Below are 20990 nucleotides of genomic sequence, written 5' to 3' on the forward strand. Positions count from 1 at the left end.
TCTCTTTCATTGGCAATAGGCAGAGCTAATATTCTTCAAGTACATTTGTAATAGAACACAACACATATTTTTTTTAGAAAGGGAACATTCTTTAAATATGGGAAAAATCCTGGCCTCTAGTTACTTGCAGAGGCATGGGTGGCCCAGCCATCTAAGATGGTGCAATTCACTGTGCAGAGTTGTGTCCCTTGGGCATGCCAGAAACCATTGATCATGGGTTTGAATCCCCTTTCGCCCAATTATGTTTCTAAGTTTGTCATTACCATACCCGTGCTCTTGGTTTCACTAAAGTGGTCAACGTCTGAGACCTGAGACGCCTCAGCTTTCCTCCCTCAGTAAGCTGAAATGCTGTGATTTAACTGGAATACTGTTCAAAGTGGCATTAAACCCAACTCACTCACTCTATAGTCACACAGACTGTTATAAGCTTAGCTCAGCTAAATCAATCAACTCTTTATTCCAAGATCCTGAAAGTATCCTGAAGAAAAAGCGTCAAAAACAATTACGTTTTGAAAGTAATCTTCCAGTCCACTATAGATTCTGCCAGACTAACATCCGTTCTGCATTATTTATGAGAGTGTGAACAACTACACAACGTTCCATGGAAGAGGTGCACTAGGTAGTTAAACAAGTGTACCAGTCTATTTTTGACCTAGAGATGAAAAAGTGGCATTTAACAAACCTTTGTATCTACCAGCATGAAAATATTCAAGTGTCTTCCATTTTTGGTAGAATTTCAAACCTTGAATTAATGATTTTGACTACCTACCTACCAAATGTCTTTTAGACATATTACCTGAAACTCTCTATGTCTTATGAAGTACTGGACCATACAATAGTATGTGCTGCTTTTTTAAGAATCATGAAATATTTCAATTGGGAGATAAACATACATGTACTGTGTTTTCAATGTAGAGCTATGTTACCTGTAGATTTAACCGCGCTAAATTGAATTTGGAACTGAACATGCAGCATGTGGCTTCAAATGTTCAATTTGTTAAATTTCTGCATATCACCATTGTGACGCAATTTTCCAAGCTCTCTGTTGTCTCCAAAACGTTAATACATTCCCTTTATAGATTTCTATCGTGTTTTCTACATGAAATGTATTGCCACACATCCTTTGAATATTGTAGTATTCGCATCTGTGCATTTTGTAACCTGTGATTGTAGCGATAATTATTTATATATGCCCACCGACAATGACTGAAAATAATACTATACTGAACAGTATTGAAAACGCACCACCATGAAAATCGATGCATTTTTATCCGGGCTTAAGTCATATGAAAATATATAAGTGAATGAGTAATATAAGACGTTCTGGACGAAGCATGAAGAAGAACAGCTCGTCAAAACACATTCCTAAATTTTTTGTGAGCGAAATCGCCAAAACGCAACAAATTGCGTGCACATCATGGAAAACATGTTTTGTTTCATGGGAAGTATGCAGAAAAGGGCTTTAAAAGACAGACTTTTAAAAGCCACATCACTTGTTGCTGCAGACGTAAAGGGTACTGACACAAGATATGCCAAGAGGATGCAGAGGAACGTGAACGTGCCTTGGGCATGCTTCAAGTTGGTACGTCAAGTAGAGTCGTTGCACAACGGTTTCAATGCCATCATTCAACAGTCCTCAGGCTACTGAACAGATACCAGCAGACAAGAACCACCAGAGATCGACCGGGTCAACGTCGTGTAACTACACCATGTCAGGATCGCCATATTATTCGTCGGCATCTTCGTGATCGTACACCAGGACTGCAGCAACCGTACAAGGCTGACGGAATTGATCAGTGACACCGTACGTCAACGTCTCCCCTCAGCACACTACGTGCTCGACATCCATATGTTGGACCCATACTCACTGATCGAAATCGAAATGAACGTCTGCGTTGGGTCAAAAGGCATCGTCATTGGAGATTGCGACAGTGGCATGGTGTGCTGTTCTCTGATGAGTCCCGTTTTCATTTACGGAATGCTGACGGTCGACTGCGAGTGTGGTGTCGACGTGGAGAATGTTACCACAATGACTGCGTTGTTCAGACAGATCGATGGGGGGGAGGGAGTGTCATGGTGTGGGGCGGCATCAGTCATAACAATCGAACAGAGCTCCATGTTTGTCGTGAAAGAGTTAATGCCCTTTACTACAGGAATAACATATTGGCAAAGCACTTCATCCCATTCTGTCATCAGCACCAGGATATGCACACCCTCAAGCAAGATAATGCAAGAGCGCACACAGCACGTGTTTCAACACAGTACCTAGCGAACAATAATGTGCCTCTGCTTCCATGGCCAGCCCTGTCACCTGATTTATCGCCAATTGAACATCTATGGGATTACCTGGGTAAACGCCTCTGACGTCGTCCGCAAGTACAGAACCTGAGAGAACTTGAACATACACTACGTCAAGAGTGGAATGCCCCAGAACACTATTCGCGGACTTATTCGATCAATGAGAAGACATTGCATGGCCTGTGTTGCTGTCAATGGCGGACATACCAGATATTGACTTTTCATTTTAACACTATGTGTCTTCCTTACACTGATGACGTAATTGTAATTACTGTGTGGTATTCCTGTTTCCTTTGTCGTCTGCCTTTAAATCCGTCTATGTCTGTTCTAATCAAAATCGGTCATTGCTCAAGTTGTTTTTGTAATATTTCAAGATTTATTGCTGGTGTGTTTTCAATGCTGTTCAGTATATTATATGAATAATAGCTTCCGCGGAGATGCGGCTGTCAAACCAGCTGTTACTTACTTACTTACTTTGTAGATTTAACGTGCGCTTTCCGACTGATGCGTATTTCGCACACGGTAACCAGCTGTTTCAATCAGAGGGGGTTTATTGTGATTTAATAGCCTCTAATTGACCAATCAGAATCGAGTAATTTCCAAATTCATGGTAGAATGATTAATTAATGGAAAATCTACAGCACCAATGTGGATTTATTGTCGAAAAAAATCTGTTTTAGTCATATTAAAATCCCTTGGATTATCATTGGCTGTCGAAAAACTCCATGTCATTCTGATTTTGTATGTTTTATGAATTTTAGATTTTGAAGTGCCTCTGATCCGTAAACCAGGCAACAAAAATGTAAGGGCTAAAGGAACAATTGTAAAAAAGCCCTTCACATTCACACCTGATGGTTTCCATGGGTAGCAATTCTATGTTTAAAGTTCCATCCTTTGGGACCTGTCATTACGAAAATTCTTTAAGATAAAAAAGGAGTATTATATGTGACCAGAAAAACTGTCTTTACACCTGATTTAGACCCAGGAAGATCCGGGTTAGAATGTGGGATCAGCATGTGACCCATGCTTGTTGTAAGAGGCGATTAACGTGATTGGATGGTCAGGCTCGCTCGCTTGTAGATCGATGCTCAAGATGTCAGTCATTTGATTGTCTTGTCCAGACTGGTCCAGATTATTTGCAGACCGGCGTCATAAAGCTGGAATATTGCTGAATGCAGCATTAAACAACAGACGAAAAAACAAAGATCTGATTTCAGACTTTTTGAATATTCCTGGATTATATAACACACACTGAAAGAAAAGGTTTACTTTTCAATTGATATGTATGAATTCACACATGATTCGGTTACATGCCTCTGTGAAAACTCTTCATGATTAAAGTAAAAAAAAAGAGTTTATGAAAACCCTGTTATTTGTGCAGAAGAATGAGGTCACCGTGACCTGGAGGGAGATAATTACAAAAACATGTCTGAGGCAGCTTCATGAGGCTGCAATACTCTTCTCATCTTACACGCACAAAAAAATGCAAACAAAAACATCCTAACATTTTGTGCAAGTGCGCTTTCATGAGGGCTTCCTGGACTCAGTCTATTTTCCAGTAGTCTTTATCAACTGCGGGGAAAACATGGACTGCTGGAGGCAGTTTCAATAAACATCCATGAGGAAAAAGTCCTATTGTTAATACATTCAGTGTGGAGTGACAGTCCCTGTTGAATGACTGTCAGTTTATTTTGATGAATTTCATGCAGGTTACGGATGGGAAAAGACCTATTGTTAATGCATTCAGTGTGGAGTGAATGCCACTGTTGAATGACTGTCAGTTTATTCTGATGAATTTCATGCAGGTTATGGATGGGGAAAAGTCCAATTGTTAATACATTCAGTTTGGAGTAAATGCCACTGTTGAATGACTGTCAGTTTATTTTGATGAATTTCATGCAGGTTATGGATGGGGAAAAGTCCAATTGTTAATACATTCATTGTGGAGTGAATGCCACTGTTGAATGACTGTCAGTTTATTCTGATGAATTTCATGCAGGTTATGGATGGGGAAAAGTCCAATTGTTAATACATTCAGTGTGGAGTAAATGCCCCTGTTGAATGACTGTCAGTTTATTTTGATGAATTTCATGCAGGTTATGGATGGGGAAAAGTCCAATTGTTAATACATTCATTGTGGAGTGAATGCCACTGTTGAATGACTGTCAGTTTATTCTGATGAATTTCATGCAGGTTATGGATGGGGAAAAGTCCAATTGTTAATACATTCAGTGTGGAGTAAATGCCCCTGTTGAATGACTGTCAGTTTATTTTGATGAATTTCATGCAGGTTACGGATGGGGAAAAGTCCAATTGTTAATACATTCAGTGTGGAGTGAATGCCCCTGTTGAATGACTGTCAGTTTATTCTGATGAATTTCATGCAGGTTACGGATGGGGAGAGGTTCTTTAGTTAAATACATTCAGTGTGGAGTGAATGCCACTGTTGAATGACTGTCAGTTTATTCTGATGAATTTCATGCAGGTTACGGATGGGGAAAAGTCCAATTGTTAATACATTCAGTGTGGAGTGAATGCCCCTGTTGAATGACTGTCAGTTTATTCTGATGAATTTCATGCAGGTTACGGATGGGGAAAAGTCCAATTGTTAATACATTCAGTGTGGAGTGAATGCCCCTGTTGAATGACTGTCAGTTTATTTTGATGAATTTCATGCAGGTTATGGATGGGGAAAAGTCCAATTGTTAATACATTTGGTGTGGAGTGACAGCCACTGTTGAATGACTGTCAGTTTATTTTGATGAATTTCATGCAGGTTACGGATGGGAAAAGACCTATTGTTAATACATTCAGTGTGGAGTAAATGCCACTGTTGAATGACTGTCAGTTTATTTTGATGAATTTCATGCAGGTTATGGATGGGGAAAAGTCCAATTGTTAATACATTCAGTGTGGAGTAAATGCCCCTGTTGAATGACTGTCAGTTTATTTTGATGAATTTCATGCAGGTTACGGATAGGGAGAGGTTCTATAGTTAAATACATTCAGTGTGGAGTGACAGCCACTGTTGAATGACTGTCAGTTTATTCTGATGAATTTCATGCAGGTTACGGATGGGGAAAAGTCCAATTGTGAATACATTCAGTGTGGAGTGAATGCCCCTGTTGAATGACTGTCAGTTTATTTTGATGAATTTCATGCAGGTTACGGATAAGGAGAGGTTCTATAGTTAAATACATTCAGTGTGGAGTGACAGCCACTGTTGAATGACTGTCAGTTTATTTTGATGAATTTCATGCAGGTTACGGATGGGGAAAAGTCCAATTGTTAATACATTCAGTGTGGAGTGAATGCCCCTGTTGAATGACTGTCAATTTATTTTGATGAATTTCATGCAGGTTACGGATTGGGAGAGGTTCTATAGTTAAATACATTCAGTGTGGAGTGACAGCCACTGTTGAATGACTGTCAGTTTATTCTGATGAATTTCATGCAGGTTACGGATGGGGAAAAGTCCTATTGTTAATACATTCAGTGTGGAGTGAATGCCCCTGTTGAATGACTGTCAGTTTAATTTGATGAATTTCATGCAGGTTACGGATGGGGAAAAGTCCAATTGTTAATACATTTGGTGTGGAGTGAATGCCACTGTTGAATGACTGTAAGTTTATTCTAATGAGTCTATGAAGGTCATGGATGGGGGAAAAAGTCCAATTGTTAATACATACAGTGTGGAGTGTATGTTTGAATCTGAGGTTGCATAGCCACCTAGCAGGGCTCTGAAATGTTTAGAACTCCTCACCCCTGAAACCTTTTTACCTGCATACTGAGGTTGAACTTGGCTTCGGTTTGCGTCATTCCATGGCGATCTATGAACAAATACAAATGTTCATCACAGTACACAACATTACAAAATGGCAGCCGGTTGTCATCCTACCGTGGGGCGGTCGGGTAGCCTAGTGGTTAAAGCGTTCGCTCATCACGCCGAAGACCCGGTTTCAATTCCCGACATGGGTACAATGTGTGAAGCCCATTTCTGGTGTCCCCCGGCATGATATTGCAGGAATATTGCTAAAAGCAGCATAAAACCATACTCACTCACTCATCCTACCGAGGTGATCCAATTAAACAAATTAAACATATACAGAGGAGGGGTGAAATTTTGACAAGACGAGTGGGACATTAAGTTGCAGCAAGCCCTTTGTAATTTTAACTTGCCATGGGCCAATGGGCCAGCAGTTACATCGACCCCAAGTTTTTTCAATCAGCGTTGCACACAACTCTCTCACCAATGTTTTGCCATCAATCTACTGCCACATAAATGTCTTGGAGCATCAGTTTCAGTATTGACTGCGATGAGCTTAGCTTACAAGACAGAGCTATTTGCTTGACTCAAAATTTATTCTTGTGCTTAATTTTTGTTTGTTGTTTGACGCCGTACTCAGAACTATTCCAGCTATGTAACTATGGTCTGTAAATAATGAAGTCTGGACCAGACAATCTAGTTATTGCAATCATGACCATCGATCTACGCAATTGGGATACGATTACATGCATTTACCAAGTAAGCAAGTCTGTCCACCTGATGAGTGATCCCATTAAAAACCTCTTACAACAAGGATGGAGACCTGTTCTAGCCTGGATCTTAATGTCATAGACAGGAATATGCTATTAATAAACTATTAATGATCAAGAACAAAATCTTAGAGATTCGGCTACCTGGTTAATAATGAAGTTGTAGAAATTCGTCAGTGTGTTATTTGATAGTATGTGATACGTGCAGATCCATATTAAATGTCAATGTGAATATAACCGTGAATTCCACCAAATTTCAGACGTTATGTGGTCAATTCTTTATCATGTCTATAGTTGTTCAGATGTAAACAAGAAGACCTTTTCCTCCATCTGAGGTAGAACTCGTCCCCACCAACCATTGCTTTTTGTACAACATGACTTAATGGATCGGGTAGTCGGTCACTGTACACTGAAGTAGTTGCTCGTAACATCAGTCAGTGGATTGTCTGGTCGAGACTTGATTATTTACAGGCTGTCATGCTTTGTGTACCGTTAATCAACAAACAATACAGCAGACAAGGTTTGGTAACTTCCTTAGCCATAACAGCTTTAGGGTATGTGTTAAAGAGAACTGCCGGAGTTGCCTCCCTTGATGTGTTTTTTTGTTTGTAAGTGTCAGTTTCATGCATTAAGATATTATACTTATTCTCTTGTTTTCCAGGAGTTTCAGAGTATCTACAAGCAGTTCTTTCCACATGGAAATCCAACCAAGTTTGCTCAGTTTGTCTTCAATGTCTTTGACTCAAACAAGGTAGGTATGTAGAGAGAATTACTTCTGTCACAGAGCTGTGCTCCTGAGACCAAGGTGTCATTAAACAAGAATAAAGTAACAATTGAAAATCTGGTCAAAGTTCACAGTTTTTGTATCAGTAGACGACAATATAAAGGATAACAAAAAAACAATTTACACTGACAATGATCACTGATTAATTATACCAGAGCAAATGTACAAGCAGACTAGCGAAGCTACTGTATAACTGTAATAAAAAATAGAGAGTAGCCAAATCAACACTTGACAAGATACAAAGTAGACTCAATTTATGGAAAACAACTTCTTTAATTGCTTTAAAAGGCCATGTTTCGGTATAGATCCTTCTACTGTTGTAAAGCTAGACTGAAACATCGCCTTTACAGCAATTAAAGAAGTTGTTATCCATAAACTGTGTCTACTTTGTCATCCGTTAACTTCTAAGTAATGCCTTTCAAACAAATTGACAAGATAATTGGCAAGATGCATAGACAGCCAATTAAGTTAGCTGCGACCAATTAACAACTGGGACTTAAGTAACTCAACACTCTAATGAGTGAGTGCCCTCAACAGGGTTAGATGGGGAGAAATACACACTGAGGGCTTTTCCTGAAAGCAAGTCTCCTGGACAATAAGATGAATAACGCCAACTAGTCTTATAGACTAAAGCCTCAGCCACTAGGACTGGCCAAGGAAATACTAGACTTCTCCAAATACAAAGTAGACTTACAATCAATAAGGGGGCGGTCGGGGAACCTAGTGGTTAAAGCGTTCGCTCGTCACGCCGAAGACCCGAGTTCGAATCCCCATATGGGTACAATGTGTAAAGCCCATTTCTGGTGTCCCCCGCCGTGATATTGCTGGAATATTGCTGAAAGCGGCGTAAAACCCTACTCACTCACTCACTCACTACAATCAATAAGAAAGGTACTTGATCAAAAGAGTAAGTTGACTCCCAATTGTAAATAAGTACTTGACCTAAATCAGGGGAAAGTTAGTTATCCACGGATTACTAGAAAAACAGGGTACAAAATATTAGAGCCTGGCTAATAAGTTTTAGCTCAATACCACCAGGGTAAGTAGGTAACAGAGAAAATTGCCCCATAACAACTTCCTTAGCGAAACCTGAGTTTCGACTGACCACCCAGTAACATTTCTTTCAGTGGCATTTAGAAGTTGGTGTGATGAAGTAAGACAAGTTCTATGAATGAACAACTTCTTTATTAGAATTAGTGCGATGTTTCGGTGTAGATCCTAACACCTTTATCAAGCAAGCATCACTTGCTTAATAAACGTGTTAGGATCTACACCGAAACGTCGCACTAATTATAATAGAGAAGTTGTTCATCCTTAGAACTTGTTTTACTTCACCCAGTAACAGTAGGAAATGTGAAGAATTTAGCGATACCTGGGGGTGAAGACACATGATTTTGTCAAGGGTTTTACACTAGACACATGGACCTCTGACAATGAACGTACCAACACCGGAGTATGACGACAGCCGGACCTTACAAAATAGTGATGTCGCCATACAATTTAGGGGGAGGGAAGCGTTATGGTCACTAGACCTGCCTAAACTGGTTTTACAACCCGGTGACACTTCGAGAAGCCCTCATGTGCACTCGCTTATAATAAGAAATGTTTTTTTTGTATATTTGTCCAAATATGTATAAATTCTGAACACAAAAATATATTTAAATCTTTTTTCCCTCCCCTTCATCCGAATGAGTGAGTGAGAATGTTTTTACACCACTTTTAGTAATATTCCAGCAATATCATGGCAGAAGACATCAAAAATGGGCTCCACTCATTGTACCCATTTGGGGAATCACACCCGAGACTTTGGCGTGACAGGCGAACGCTTTATCCACTAGGCTAGTTAACTGCCCATCCCCATGAGTTTCTGTATATAGACAAATGAAGCCTTTTGACTTTTACAGAAAATGTTAGGGCTGGGACAATACATTCCACTGTGCGATTCAATACGTATCACAATACCTTGCTCACACTCCTATACCTATCACAATACTTGCATGTGCTCTTGTCTGTGGTGTGTAAGCCATCTTTTTCACAGACAGGATGGCCAAATACCTGGCACACTAACAGATTACATTTGGCAGTGTCGAGTATGATGCAGTGGATGAAAATATTTACGTTTTCACTGCTTATTTTCACTTGTAATTAGTGGTTGATGTGACATTTATTAAAGAATACATTAATGTGAGAATAAATACTTTTTACTTAGTGTGCAAATGTGATCGATACTTGTATAGAGAAGTAAAACATCTCGATCCACCAATGTATCGGTATATGATCCCACTACGTGTAAATGTGTTTTTTTTTCATCTTTTCAGGATGGATATATAACATTTAAAGAATTCATCTGTGCTTTATCAGTGACGTCAAGGGGGAACTTGGATGAAAAGTTAGATTGTAAGTACTGTAACGTGAGTACTGTTATGTAGCATGAGGACATGAGTACTGTATATCAAACCAAACACTCAAAGACACTTTATTAAACACATTTAATAATTAAGGAAGTAGAATCAGCATGCTGAACATTTACATGCCATAGGCATGTTTCTCAATCATCAGCAGATTGTGGGCCTGATACCAACAAACACATAACGTTGATTGACGCTACTCTGGACACCCAAGGGCAACAACTCCAGCCCAGGACAGATGAGTCAGAACGATGGCATTAAGAAATCGGTTGCAAACTGCCACTCAGATAAGGGACTGGTTGCAACAGGCAACTGGTTTGAGAGTACATGCCCAGAAGTAAGTGCACTCTCCACTTCCGTGACCGAAACAACGGAGATGTCCTAATGTGTGTTTTATGGACGTTGATAATGCATGTTCTCATCGCACCAGGATTGTCACCCATTTCACCCAACAGCTAAACATCCATTTCATGGCCAGCACTCAGCCCTGACCTTTCTCCCATGGACCACATTTGGGACGTCATTGACAGACGTGTACGTCAACGTCAACATCCACCCCATGCGGCTCAATGATCTTGGTGTCAAGCTGACATTGGTCGACTCGTCAGAAGCATGCCACGAAGAATTGGTGCACGCCTGGCCAACAGAGGTGGTTTCACACGATAAGTGACACTGGCTGCAAATTTCAAATTTGATCCCTGACCTCTTTAACGACCTTGTGCCTCTCCATCTCATCACGCCAACCACTAGAACCCATTAGATCGGATCGCCGCTAGTGCTCCCCGGCAGATATGATCATATCATTTCCATTTGCCAGTACGACATACATCAGAAGATATGTCTTGATGACATATCCCCTAATTTCTTTGCATAGTATATACATTGACGATAAGTATTTTGCGGGGATATTGGTGACTGCAAAAATAACAGCTTCATGAAACTATTGTGTGTGTCACTTGCAGTTTTCGCAGTACGTTCCTGTTCGCAAAACTTTCCAGATTTACAGTATTTTAACATATGTACTGTAGTGTAAGCACTGTAACATATGTATCAATATCTGGTTGAGTCTAGGCTATTCCTGTCAGATTAAATATTCATTGTTCATAAATTTCATCCTCAGTTTAAAATTGATCAACTGATATAGAAATTGGCATCAGTCTTCAAGCCTGAGCAAGTTGTCTGATGTGGGAGGTACCCCAGTACCAGTAAAAAATTAGAAGTTCAAACTATTGGAGGGGTGTTGACAATGTTGAATCGTCACAAACAAATCTAGCCAGACAGCCAGACTGGCAACTCCAAAGTTACCTGCCTAATTGGAAAGTTGCCAAATTTTACATTTTTTTTATTCATATATTTAACAAATATGATTTAAAAAATCCACCTGACCATCAGGCATTCATTTTCTAAAAGTTAACTGGCCGAGACGAAAACACATCCTCTCGGAATGTCGGAGAGGCAGGAGGGTATTTCCAGCGCTGGTGTTTATATGATATATAATAGATATGATAAAATGCTTCACATCAGCTCATAGAAGAATGTTGTCCAATGAATTTTCGCGAATGTGGGATAAAATTAATCTTTTGCGATTCCCTTTTTTCCTCAGCACAATTGATTCTAATTGCTTTGGTGAAAACAAAATGAAATTAGGCCTTGATATATCCAAGCAATTTCACTGCAAAATGGGTATTGTGATACATTTTGCAACATGAAGAAGGAATCATGATATGTTGGTTGTTGGTTGGTTTGTTGTTTTACACCGCACTCAGCAATATTCCAGCTATATGACAGAGGTCTGTAAATAATCGAGTCTTGTCCAGACAATCCAGTGATTGATATTACGAGCATCGATCCATGCAATTGGGATTGATGACATCCTTCAACCAAGTTGGCAAGCCTGACCACCCGATCCTGTTAGTCGCCTTTTACGACAAGCATAGTCGCATTTTACGGCAAGTATGGGTTGCTGAAGACCTATTCTACCCTGGATCTTCACAGGTCCATGATGTATTGTATCCTGCCATATAGCCAAGGATGGTCACAGTTTACTTGATAATAATTAAATTTTTGTTGTGTTCATTGTAATTCCTGCATTCTGATAAGCTGAATTGGTCACGTGTTATTGCATTCATTTACCAAAGAATGCTCCTACATGGATTCATACAGTTTGCACATTGGTTTTTCGTTTCTTACCTCAGTGAACTGAAAAAAATACACAGTCAATCCGTAAGTGAAACTGTGAGTTTGGAAGCAGAACCATCAAGTAGGGCGAGGCATTTGATTTGTTTGTTTGTTTAACGCCGAACTCAGCAATATTCCACCTAGATCAGGGCGGTCTATGAATAATCGAGTCTAGACCAGACAGGCCAGTGATGTACATCATAATCATCAATCTACGCAGTTGAGATGCAATGACATGCATCAACCAAGTCAGTGAGCCTGACCACCCGATCCCGTTAGTCGCCTCTCACAACATGCATGGGTTGCTGAAGATCAATTCTAACTTGGACTTTCTTGGGTGCTATTGACATCCATAACTAAATAATGAACTGTGTTTCAAGCATGTTTAATAATTTGGAAAAATTTGTGATTTCCATTGGGTCACTAATTTCTCTTAACATGTACTTTTTCAAAACGTTTTATAAACTTCTTTGTTTGATATGCCTTTTTTTATATTTTAGCTGTCATTTCAAGATTTTTTGTCATTTTGCTTCCTCCGTCTTGGCATACTGATTTAAAAAAAAGCAACTTATTGTTCTTACCTTATGAGTGCCAGTGTTAAGGTAAGAACAATAAATTGCATTTTTTGTTTTTTTTGTTTTTTAAAATCAGTATGTTAAATCACTATATGGCTGAAATATTGCCGATGTGACTTTGAATCTTAACTCACTCACTCACCCGCCAGTGTTAACCATATGACTGTACATGCTTTCCAGGGGCTTTCAACTTGTATGACCTTGACAACGATGGATACATAACCAAGGCCGAGATGGTGGATATCGTCGATGCCATCTATTGCATGGTGGGTAATCTGCTTGATCTTCCAAAAGATGAAGACACACCAGAGAAAAGAGTCAACAAAATATTCGACCAGATGGATCTGGTAAGTAGATCACAACAGTTCATTATTTGGAGATTTGACATTTGGTAAACATGAATAAATAAGCAGCTTCCATTTCAGTTCATTAATAATTCAGGTTACTGTCGATATTATTTTGTGAATGTCAACGGTTTGTTAAATTATTACCTTTAATTTATGGTTGGATGGCCTTATGGTTGGATGGCCTTCAGAAACAACACAACTGATTTCTTTAAAAAAACAAAAACAATAAATAAATCTAAATGATTCCATGGCATTTGATCAGCTAACAAAGCTATTTTGTGGTCATTCTGAACGTGCATTTTAAACAAGAAATTATACATCAACCATAACATGGTTTAAGGCGTAGAAATCACTCGAATCGACAGATTCTGATGATATCTCCATTACGTAATGCACTGGATAATCCAAGAAAATCTTTCAATAAGATTGTCTCTGTCCTTCAGTTTTTTTATGTGACTTGAACAATGATGAAATCTATGTTACTAGATTATGTAGGTATATCCTTGCTTATCCAATAAACTATCAACTAAAATAAAATACTACTTACATTAATATTTATGTATGTCGGTTCATTGTTGACTTTATTTGCGAGCACAATTAGTAGCAGACACGTTTATTTTTGTGTCTACATATGTTTAGCAATAGAATTTAGTCGCCACAAGATATTTTTCAAGGTAGTCATTTGGCTACCTCTGAATTTTAGACAGTAGACAAATTTCAATTTAGGTTGCATTGGCGACCATTTTAGTCGCAACTCTGAGGCCTGGATAGGCATTTCATTTGCACATGAGGCCTGTGTGTCCAATCCAGTCTCATTAAAATCAGATCTAAAAGTTCACTACTGCTAGACATAGATCTGAGGACATCATGTTAAAGGTCATGTCAGAGAGTCTTTCATCCCACCAATCAAATAGTTGCAAAAGAGAACGTCTGAATGCGTTTTCTAATCATGCAACCTCAATTTTTTAAACTTGAATGACTGATTCACTCAGTCATCGTCTATTGCTCACTTCAGTTGGATAAACTTTTGTAACAGAAGAGACTTTCCATATCCCGTGAGAAGTACGGCCCTACAATCTCAGCCATAGATTAGACATTCCAGAATGTTCTTTTATTCAGTTATTAAATTTTTAATTGTGAACTTTGCCAAAATATGTTTTTTATAGTGTAGTCTGAAATGGAAGTAGCCATTTTGAAACTAGTGCTGTAGAGCTTGACAAAGCTCCTTTCTGGATAATGTCGACTTCCTGTGAGTTATTTTATTGGTCGACCAATGTATGTGAAAGGTTGTACTGACTTGACCTGTCATGTGACGTCCTCAGATCTTTGTTTAGTGGTAGCGAGCACAAGGATCTGATTTTCATGAGATTGTGCCCAGTCTGGTTTGAAATGGAGGCTCTTGTTGCCTTCACAGTCACAAATGACTGATGTGTATAGAAGTAAATAATACAGTGTGATTTCCTTCCACAGAACCATGATGGAATGTTGACAAAGGAAGAGTTCCGAGAAGGTTCCCGGAATGATCCGTGGATAGTCCAAGCGTTGTCCATGGAAATTCCCCAACATTGACATTTTCACGAGTGATCTTCCTTTTTGTAACAGAAAACCATGAAGTTATCTCCCTTGCCAAAGGAAGAACTGCTTCGCTGCACGTGAAACCCAGCTTAGTATCTTCAGAAAGACCTTTTCTCGGAAAAGTGAATCTTGATCAGTTGACCAAAACAACAACATTCAAAATGGTGTTGAAACATATAACTTCATCATACAAATTTATAGACATTAAATTCAAGGTGCAAGATAAGTAATTTTCAATTACCAATAGCCAGTGTTGTATTTTTTTTCACATTCTGAAAAAAAATAAAATACTTCTTTGCACACTGAAAGAACAAGGATGATATGGGGCCGTTTGCGGGCCAATAAATGTCCAATGTTTTAAGTCACTGAAGACTTTGAAATATTGTTATGGAATTTTTCAGCCCTTTTCAAAAGGATAATAACAAGCCATTTTACAGTATTAATAGGTGGCTTCCGCATGTATTCGATCCCAATTGCGTGGATCGATGCTCATGATATCAATCACTGGATTGTCTGGTCCAGACTTGATAATTTTACAGACCACTGTCATATAGCTGGTATATTGCTGAGTGTGGTGTATAGCAACAAACAAACAAACAAAAAGACATGATCAAGAAAATGAGTGAGGTTGAAATGAGGGGAAAAGGCAGAATTGTTTTCCCAAGAAGAATGTTCACCATACAACGTATGTTTTTACTGTCTGGATCTCCATGTACTTCATATAAACCAGGGTCAAATGTTATCTCTAAATATGAGCGATCAAAAACATTTCCATAATCAAAAGAAATCTCTTCAAAAAGCAGATTCCATTCCAACCATATCATAAGCTTGTGCCTATGATTCCCTATCAAATAGGTGAGCGTATCCTCATCCACTTGTGGTTAACTCATCACAAACACATGCAAAGGCAAGTCAATCGTTCACCTGAAAACACATGGGAAAAAAGTCAAAATAAAGAATTGTTTGGAACTGTCCTCCACATGTATACCATAAAAAGTTTTGGAAGCTTTTTTGAAAAATTTGTCCAGCTTTAAGTTTACTGTTTTGATAAGTTTGAAACGTGACAAGTCTAATTCTCACGAATTGTTTCCTGTGCGATGACATATGCACCAAAAGGGCCCGTATCATACCTTGTCTTCTTGTATTTGTTGAAAAAATATTTGGCTGAAAAAACTTTTATTTATTTGAAGTATTCCCACCCTCACACCATTAATCATGATCACAGTTTATGTATACACATTCCCTAAAGTCCTGTTCATCAACGTCCATCTGATATTTCAAGATGAATTTGTCAGCCTACAGTGACACTCAAATAGACAGGTTTCTGTCTGTGTTTGTGCTGCATCACCTTTATATAGAGATTGAATATGAGCTATTCTCGGCTATCATCCCAGGGGTGAGATACCCAGTTGTTCAAGGCTGACAAGTTATGCAGGGCAGAGTAATACAAGCTACAAAATGAGATTTGTTTTCTCATAAACAAATGGAATATATACCACTCAAAAGAAGTAAAAGACCATCTAATTTCCGTATTCGACGTAATAAGCGCCCAGGACGCTCTTAAAAGTAAAAATAGGGGGCTCTTATTAGGATTTTGGTGAAAAACACCCAGAGATGATCGTAAATTTTGAGGATTATGCTGACAGCCTGAATGATACAAAAGAAAAGTCTGCGTATTATACATGACAAACATATTTTTCCAGAATTGAATTGCCCGTAATTAAGGGTGCGTATAACACACGAGTGTGTATTATACACGAATAAATAAGTCTTGTGTACATTGATCAATCGGAAGAGGTTCACCAGCCAATAGATTAGCAAATATCGCCGTGGGCGCTTATTACAGCGGGGCGCTTATTAAGTTGAATACGGTATTTCATATTACTATTGTTAATCTGTCATGTATTTTCCAAGGTGGTTGTGCCCCTGGAGTGGGGCAGGATCCGCTGGTCCTAGGTTCTAATACTAAATAACCGCCATAGGGTGGCCCACTATAACAGTGCTTGTGGTTTCCCCAGTGTTTAACATCTTCAGCCTGCTTCAATATAGCATGCTCCCACATAACACTGATGAACAGTGATATGCCGTAAATACTTGTATAATGTCTGTTAGAATCAATGTTAGGTCAACCAATGCAGTGAAAGAATGCCTGCCATGAATCGTGTCACAAGTTACATTGAAAAAAATATTTGTTTGGTGTTCCTTTTTAAAACTTTAGCTTTAATACAGTATTTTGAAAATGGACAAAGGGGGATGCTTATTGAAAACATACATAACGAGTTTAATTTTTCAGAGATCAGGCAGTAGTGAACAAAGTAAGTTAAAAAATTGAAACTAATTTTTTTCAATAATAGTTACAAGACAATTATATAGCCTATCTGTGCTGCTGAAAATATGGACTGTCACATAAATTGTCAGTCTCATACAGGGGCGTAGATTATACAAATTGGTTTTCAGGGTTGCTTATTAGAAAAGGGTGCTTCAAAGAGCGAATACTGTAGATGAATATGGTTGAAAAGAATTGAAAATATCTTAAAATTGAAATTTTGATCTGTTCCGTAAATTAATAGTTGTTAGACACTGAGAAGAAACACCTGAACTGAAATTTAGAAAGAATTTGAAGCAAATGCCTCTGTGGCAACATAAATGCATACCTTGATAAAAACACCTGTATTCATTAAACAATGGGTCCAATGACAGTCTGAAATAAATGGACGTAAAAGTCAGAGGATCATTCAAGGATTTGTGCTGACTGAAATACTGTTCATAGTGACGTAACTAACCATGCTTGTACGTCACCTTGTCACAAATGCTGTGAAACTGTGCACTGAGCCTGTGTCAGAATTCCTTTCTGGTGAGTTACCGTATTTGACATAATAAGCGCCCACAGCAATATTTGCTAATATATTGGCTAGTGTGTAATCCCAATTAGCACCCCTTCCGATTGATCAATGTACACAAGACTTATTTTTTCGTGTATACGATGCACTCGTGTGTTATATGCACCCTAATTATGGGCAATAAAACTCTGAAAAATATATCTATTGTGTATAATACGCACAGATTCTTCTTTTGTATCATTTCAGGCTGTCAACGTAAACCATGAAATTTACAACAACAAAATTCTGACCAAAATTATATCCTATTAAGAGCCCCCTATTTCTAATTTTGAGTGCGCCATGGGCACTTATTACGTTGAATACAGTACTTTGTTACTGTTAAGATTTCACTCTTGTACATACACATCTCCATATTTGTATTCTGTGCTGTTGTTTGGCTCTGTTCACTTTTGTAATCATTTCATATTGTGACAGTGTGAGATGTTTTAGCTGTGAAACGAATTTCATTTTCACGGCGATATTACCCATGACTATTCTCAAATGTTAGCTGCAAAGAATCATAAAAAGTTGGTTCTAAGCCTTTAAATTATTTTGAGTAATAAATGCAGGCAATAAGATTTATTGCCTTTAGTGTACACTACATGTTGAAACCATTTCGTTTTTTGGAATTGTAAGAAAAATGAATTGTAATACAGGATGCTTGAGAATGGAAAGTACAGTATTTTTTCAACTTTAATCTACAAAATATTTTTTATTGTGATATTCGGCACCATAAAAGAAAATTTTAGGTTGATTATGAAAATAGTACGTGTAGAATGAATATTTAATTTTTCAGTTTCAAGCACTTGATTCAAGTTGACAAATTTAGAGGTCTTTGGTATCAGTGAATAGCTGTGACGAGTTTCATTAGTGTTGTGTTCCGATGTCAGTGGATGTGTGTGAAGATGATGCACCAAGTGCCAGGACAAGATCCCACGCTGTCTTAACCCTGTGCTTCTACACACTGGAATTACAAAGCCTTATGGGTTAAGAGTGCTTTTTGAAGTGTCCCACAGATATTTACCTGTTGTTTCACAAAGTGCTGCCAAATGGGTACCTTCTTCCGCTGTTACGTTTCTCCTAGTTGTTGTGTGGCCTGTGTGGAACCTTGCTGAAACTCTTGAACACCGTGACCAGGATCGATGCATGGAGTGAGCAGGGAGTTATCTGCCCCAAATCTGGAGCAAATGTCCGTGATACTTCCCAACTGGAATTAACAATGTACCAAGTCATGCTATTGTGATAACTAATGTTACAGTTTTGCAAGGTGACTTGTATTTCACTGATAGCAGGACCAATCAACAAGGCTTTTAATTTTTAGTTTTACATTTTTGCATTGAATTTTATGTTAAAATTCTGCTGAAATCCTAATTTTGAACATAATTGCATTTTTTCACCAGTTTACCTGCCAAAAACTGTTTGTTTGGAATCCTAGATCAGTTCCTTGTGAGGAAGTGAAGTGATACAGTGTAAACAATCCTTTTGGGTAAGTCTCTAGTATTTGCGTTTGTTGTTTAATACCCCAGCATTTTTGACTGCAGTCTGTAGTAATTAAGTCTCAACCATACAAACCAGTGGTTGACATCATGAGCATCAATGCATGCAGTTGAGATACGTGGATATGCCATGAACCAAATCACAAACCTGACCACCCAATTCATTTAGTCGCCATACAACATGCATAGTTTGCTTGGGATCTTTATTCTTACCCAGAATGCCCACTGACGTCGCCAGATCGGTGTTCATGATGTCAATCACTGGATTGTCTGGCCCTGACTCGATTATTTACAGTCTGTAGTCATATAGATGGAGTACTGCTGCTTGCTGCAACAAACAAACAATACTAAATACAGAAACTACACTGGCCAAATCGGTAATTTAAAAATGTACCCAAGCTGATCATCGTGTTGCACCGAAGCCACTTGATGAGTCCATTCAACAGAGCACAAAACTGGATTCACTGCATGCTGCCAGTGTTAGAAATTGGCACTTACTGTACTTGACGTAATAAGTGCCCACAGCGATATTTGCTAATATGTTGGCTAGAGAACAATCCCAATTAGCACCCCTTCAGATTGATCAATGTCCACATGACTTATTTTTTCGTGTATAATACGCATTCGTGTATTATATGCACCCTTAATTATGGGCAATTAAATTCTGGAAAAATATATCTGTCGTATATAAACACTTCAGGCTGTCAGCATAACCCACGAAATTTAGGATAATATTCTAATAAGAATAATTTTGAGAGAGCACCCTGGGGGCTTATACATCGAATACGCTATTAGAAGTCCTTGCCAAACTGCCCAACAGTTAAGGTATCATAAGGACTAGTAGAAATTTGCCCTTTTTAAGGGTTTTGCTATATGTTATTATATTGACGAGTGGACCAAAAATGTTAGTTTCTACTGCTGCTGCTTCCAATACTCCAAACCACAGTGAAAACATGGCTGTGTGGAGTTGGAGAATCAGATGTTCTTATATATTCCATTTATTATACTGATACATCAACACTACTGACGCCACTTTGGTACAGCTTGTACGTCCATACTTGACATTATAAGTGAAAACGAAACCAGTTTGGTGCCTTGTTAAATCGACATGCCACTTTGTGTCATAGGTTGTTATTAAAAAGTTGAGTTTATGTGAACCCCAGGCACGACTTGTTACCAACAATGTATCTTCAGAATAGGGCTTGGACGGGTCCAAATTTACTACCCGGGTCCCCACCACCCTATTACCCGACCCTGTAGATATTTAGAGATAGGTTACTGTCCGATTTGGAAAAGTTTGACTATAGCCCTGGCAAAATGTATTTAGATACACGTGTAAAACGATCCGCTCATGCATACACTGAAGTTTAATGCATGAAGTTTTATCTTTATTCAAACATAATAGTCAGAAGGAGTGGGTGCATTGTCAGAAAGAAATGGGAACATTAGTGACTTATAGTGTAACCATAGAGTTTTAGATAATTTTTGTCATTAAACAATATACATCACGTGACTAACCACAGCATGATGGTAGTCCTGCACCATGACCGTGGACTATATTTATTTTATAAAAAAAATAATAATCTAGAAACGCATACAAAAGCAAGTCTAGCCAGCTCTAGCTAGCTCTATTCCACAATATTCTATTCTGAAATTAGCATAGGGAATGTTTTTATATTTTTAGAGTCAAGAAGGATATTGCGTTATATAAGATTTCAGAGACTAAATGTTAGTCTAAGATGAGGGACATGGGCATTACTAAAATGAGGGGCATTATAAAAAGGTTTCTAATTTTAGTAATTCCATGCTCATGATATCAATCACTGGATTATCTGGCCTAGACTTGATTATTTACAGACTGTGTCATATAGCTGGAATATTGGAGTGCGGCTTTAAGCAACAAAGAAACAAAAG

The 20990-nt window shown here is 38.5% G+C and overlaps 1 protein-coding gene across 1 annotated transcript in view; it reads left to right on the forward strand.

Moving 5' to 3' along the window:
- Positions 1–16476, forward strand: part of LOC139458956 (neuronal calcium sensor 1-like) — a 62892-nt gene extending 46416 nt beyond the window's left edge. The window contains exons 4-7 of the mRNA XM_071240392.1: positions 7496–7585; positions 9937–10015; positions 12960–13126; positions 14597–16476. Coding sequence (XP_071096493.1) covers positions 7496–7585; positions 9937–10015; positions 12960–13126; positions 14597–14695 — 435 coding nt within the window. The 3' untranslated portion in view covers positions 14696–16476. The remainder of the gene's footprint in view (positions 1–7495; positions 7586–9936; positions 10016–12959; positions 13127–14596) is intronic.
- Positions 16477–20990: the final 4514 nt, after the last annotated feature.

The sequence above is a fragment of the Haliotis cracherodii genome, unplaced genomic scaffold, assembly GCF_022045235.1.
Source record: "Haliotis cracherodii isolate W230 unplaced genomic scaffold, xgHalCrac1.p SCAF_13, whole genome shotgun sequence".
Classification (NCBI taxonomy): domain Eukaryota; kingdom Metazoa; phylum Mollusca; class Gastropoda; order Lepetellida; family Haliotidae; genus Haliotis; species Haliotis cracherodii.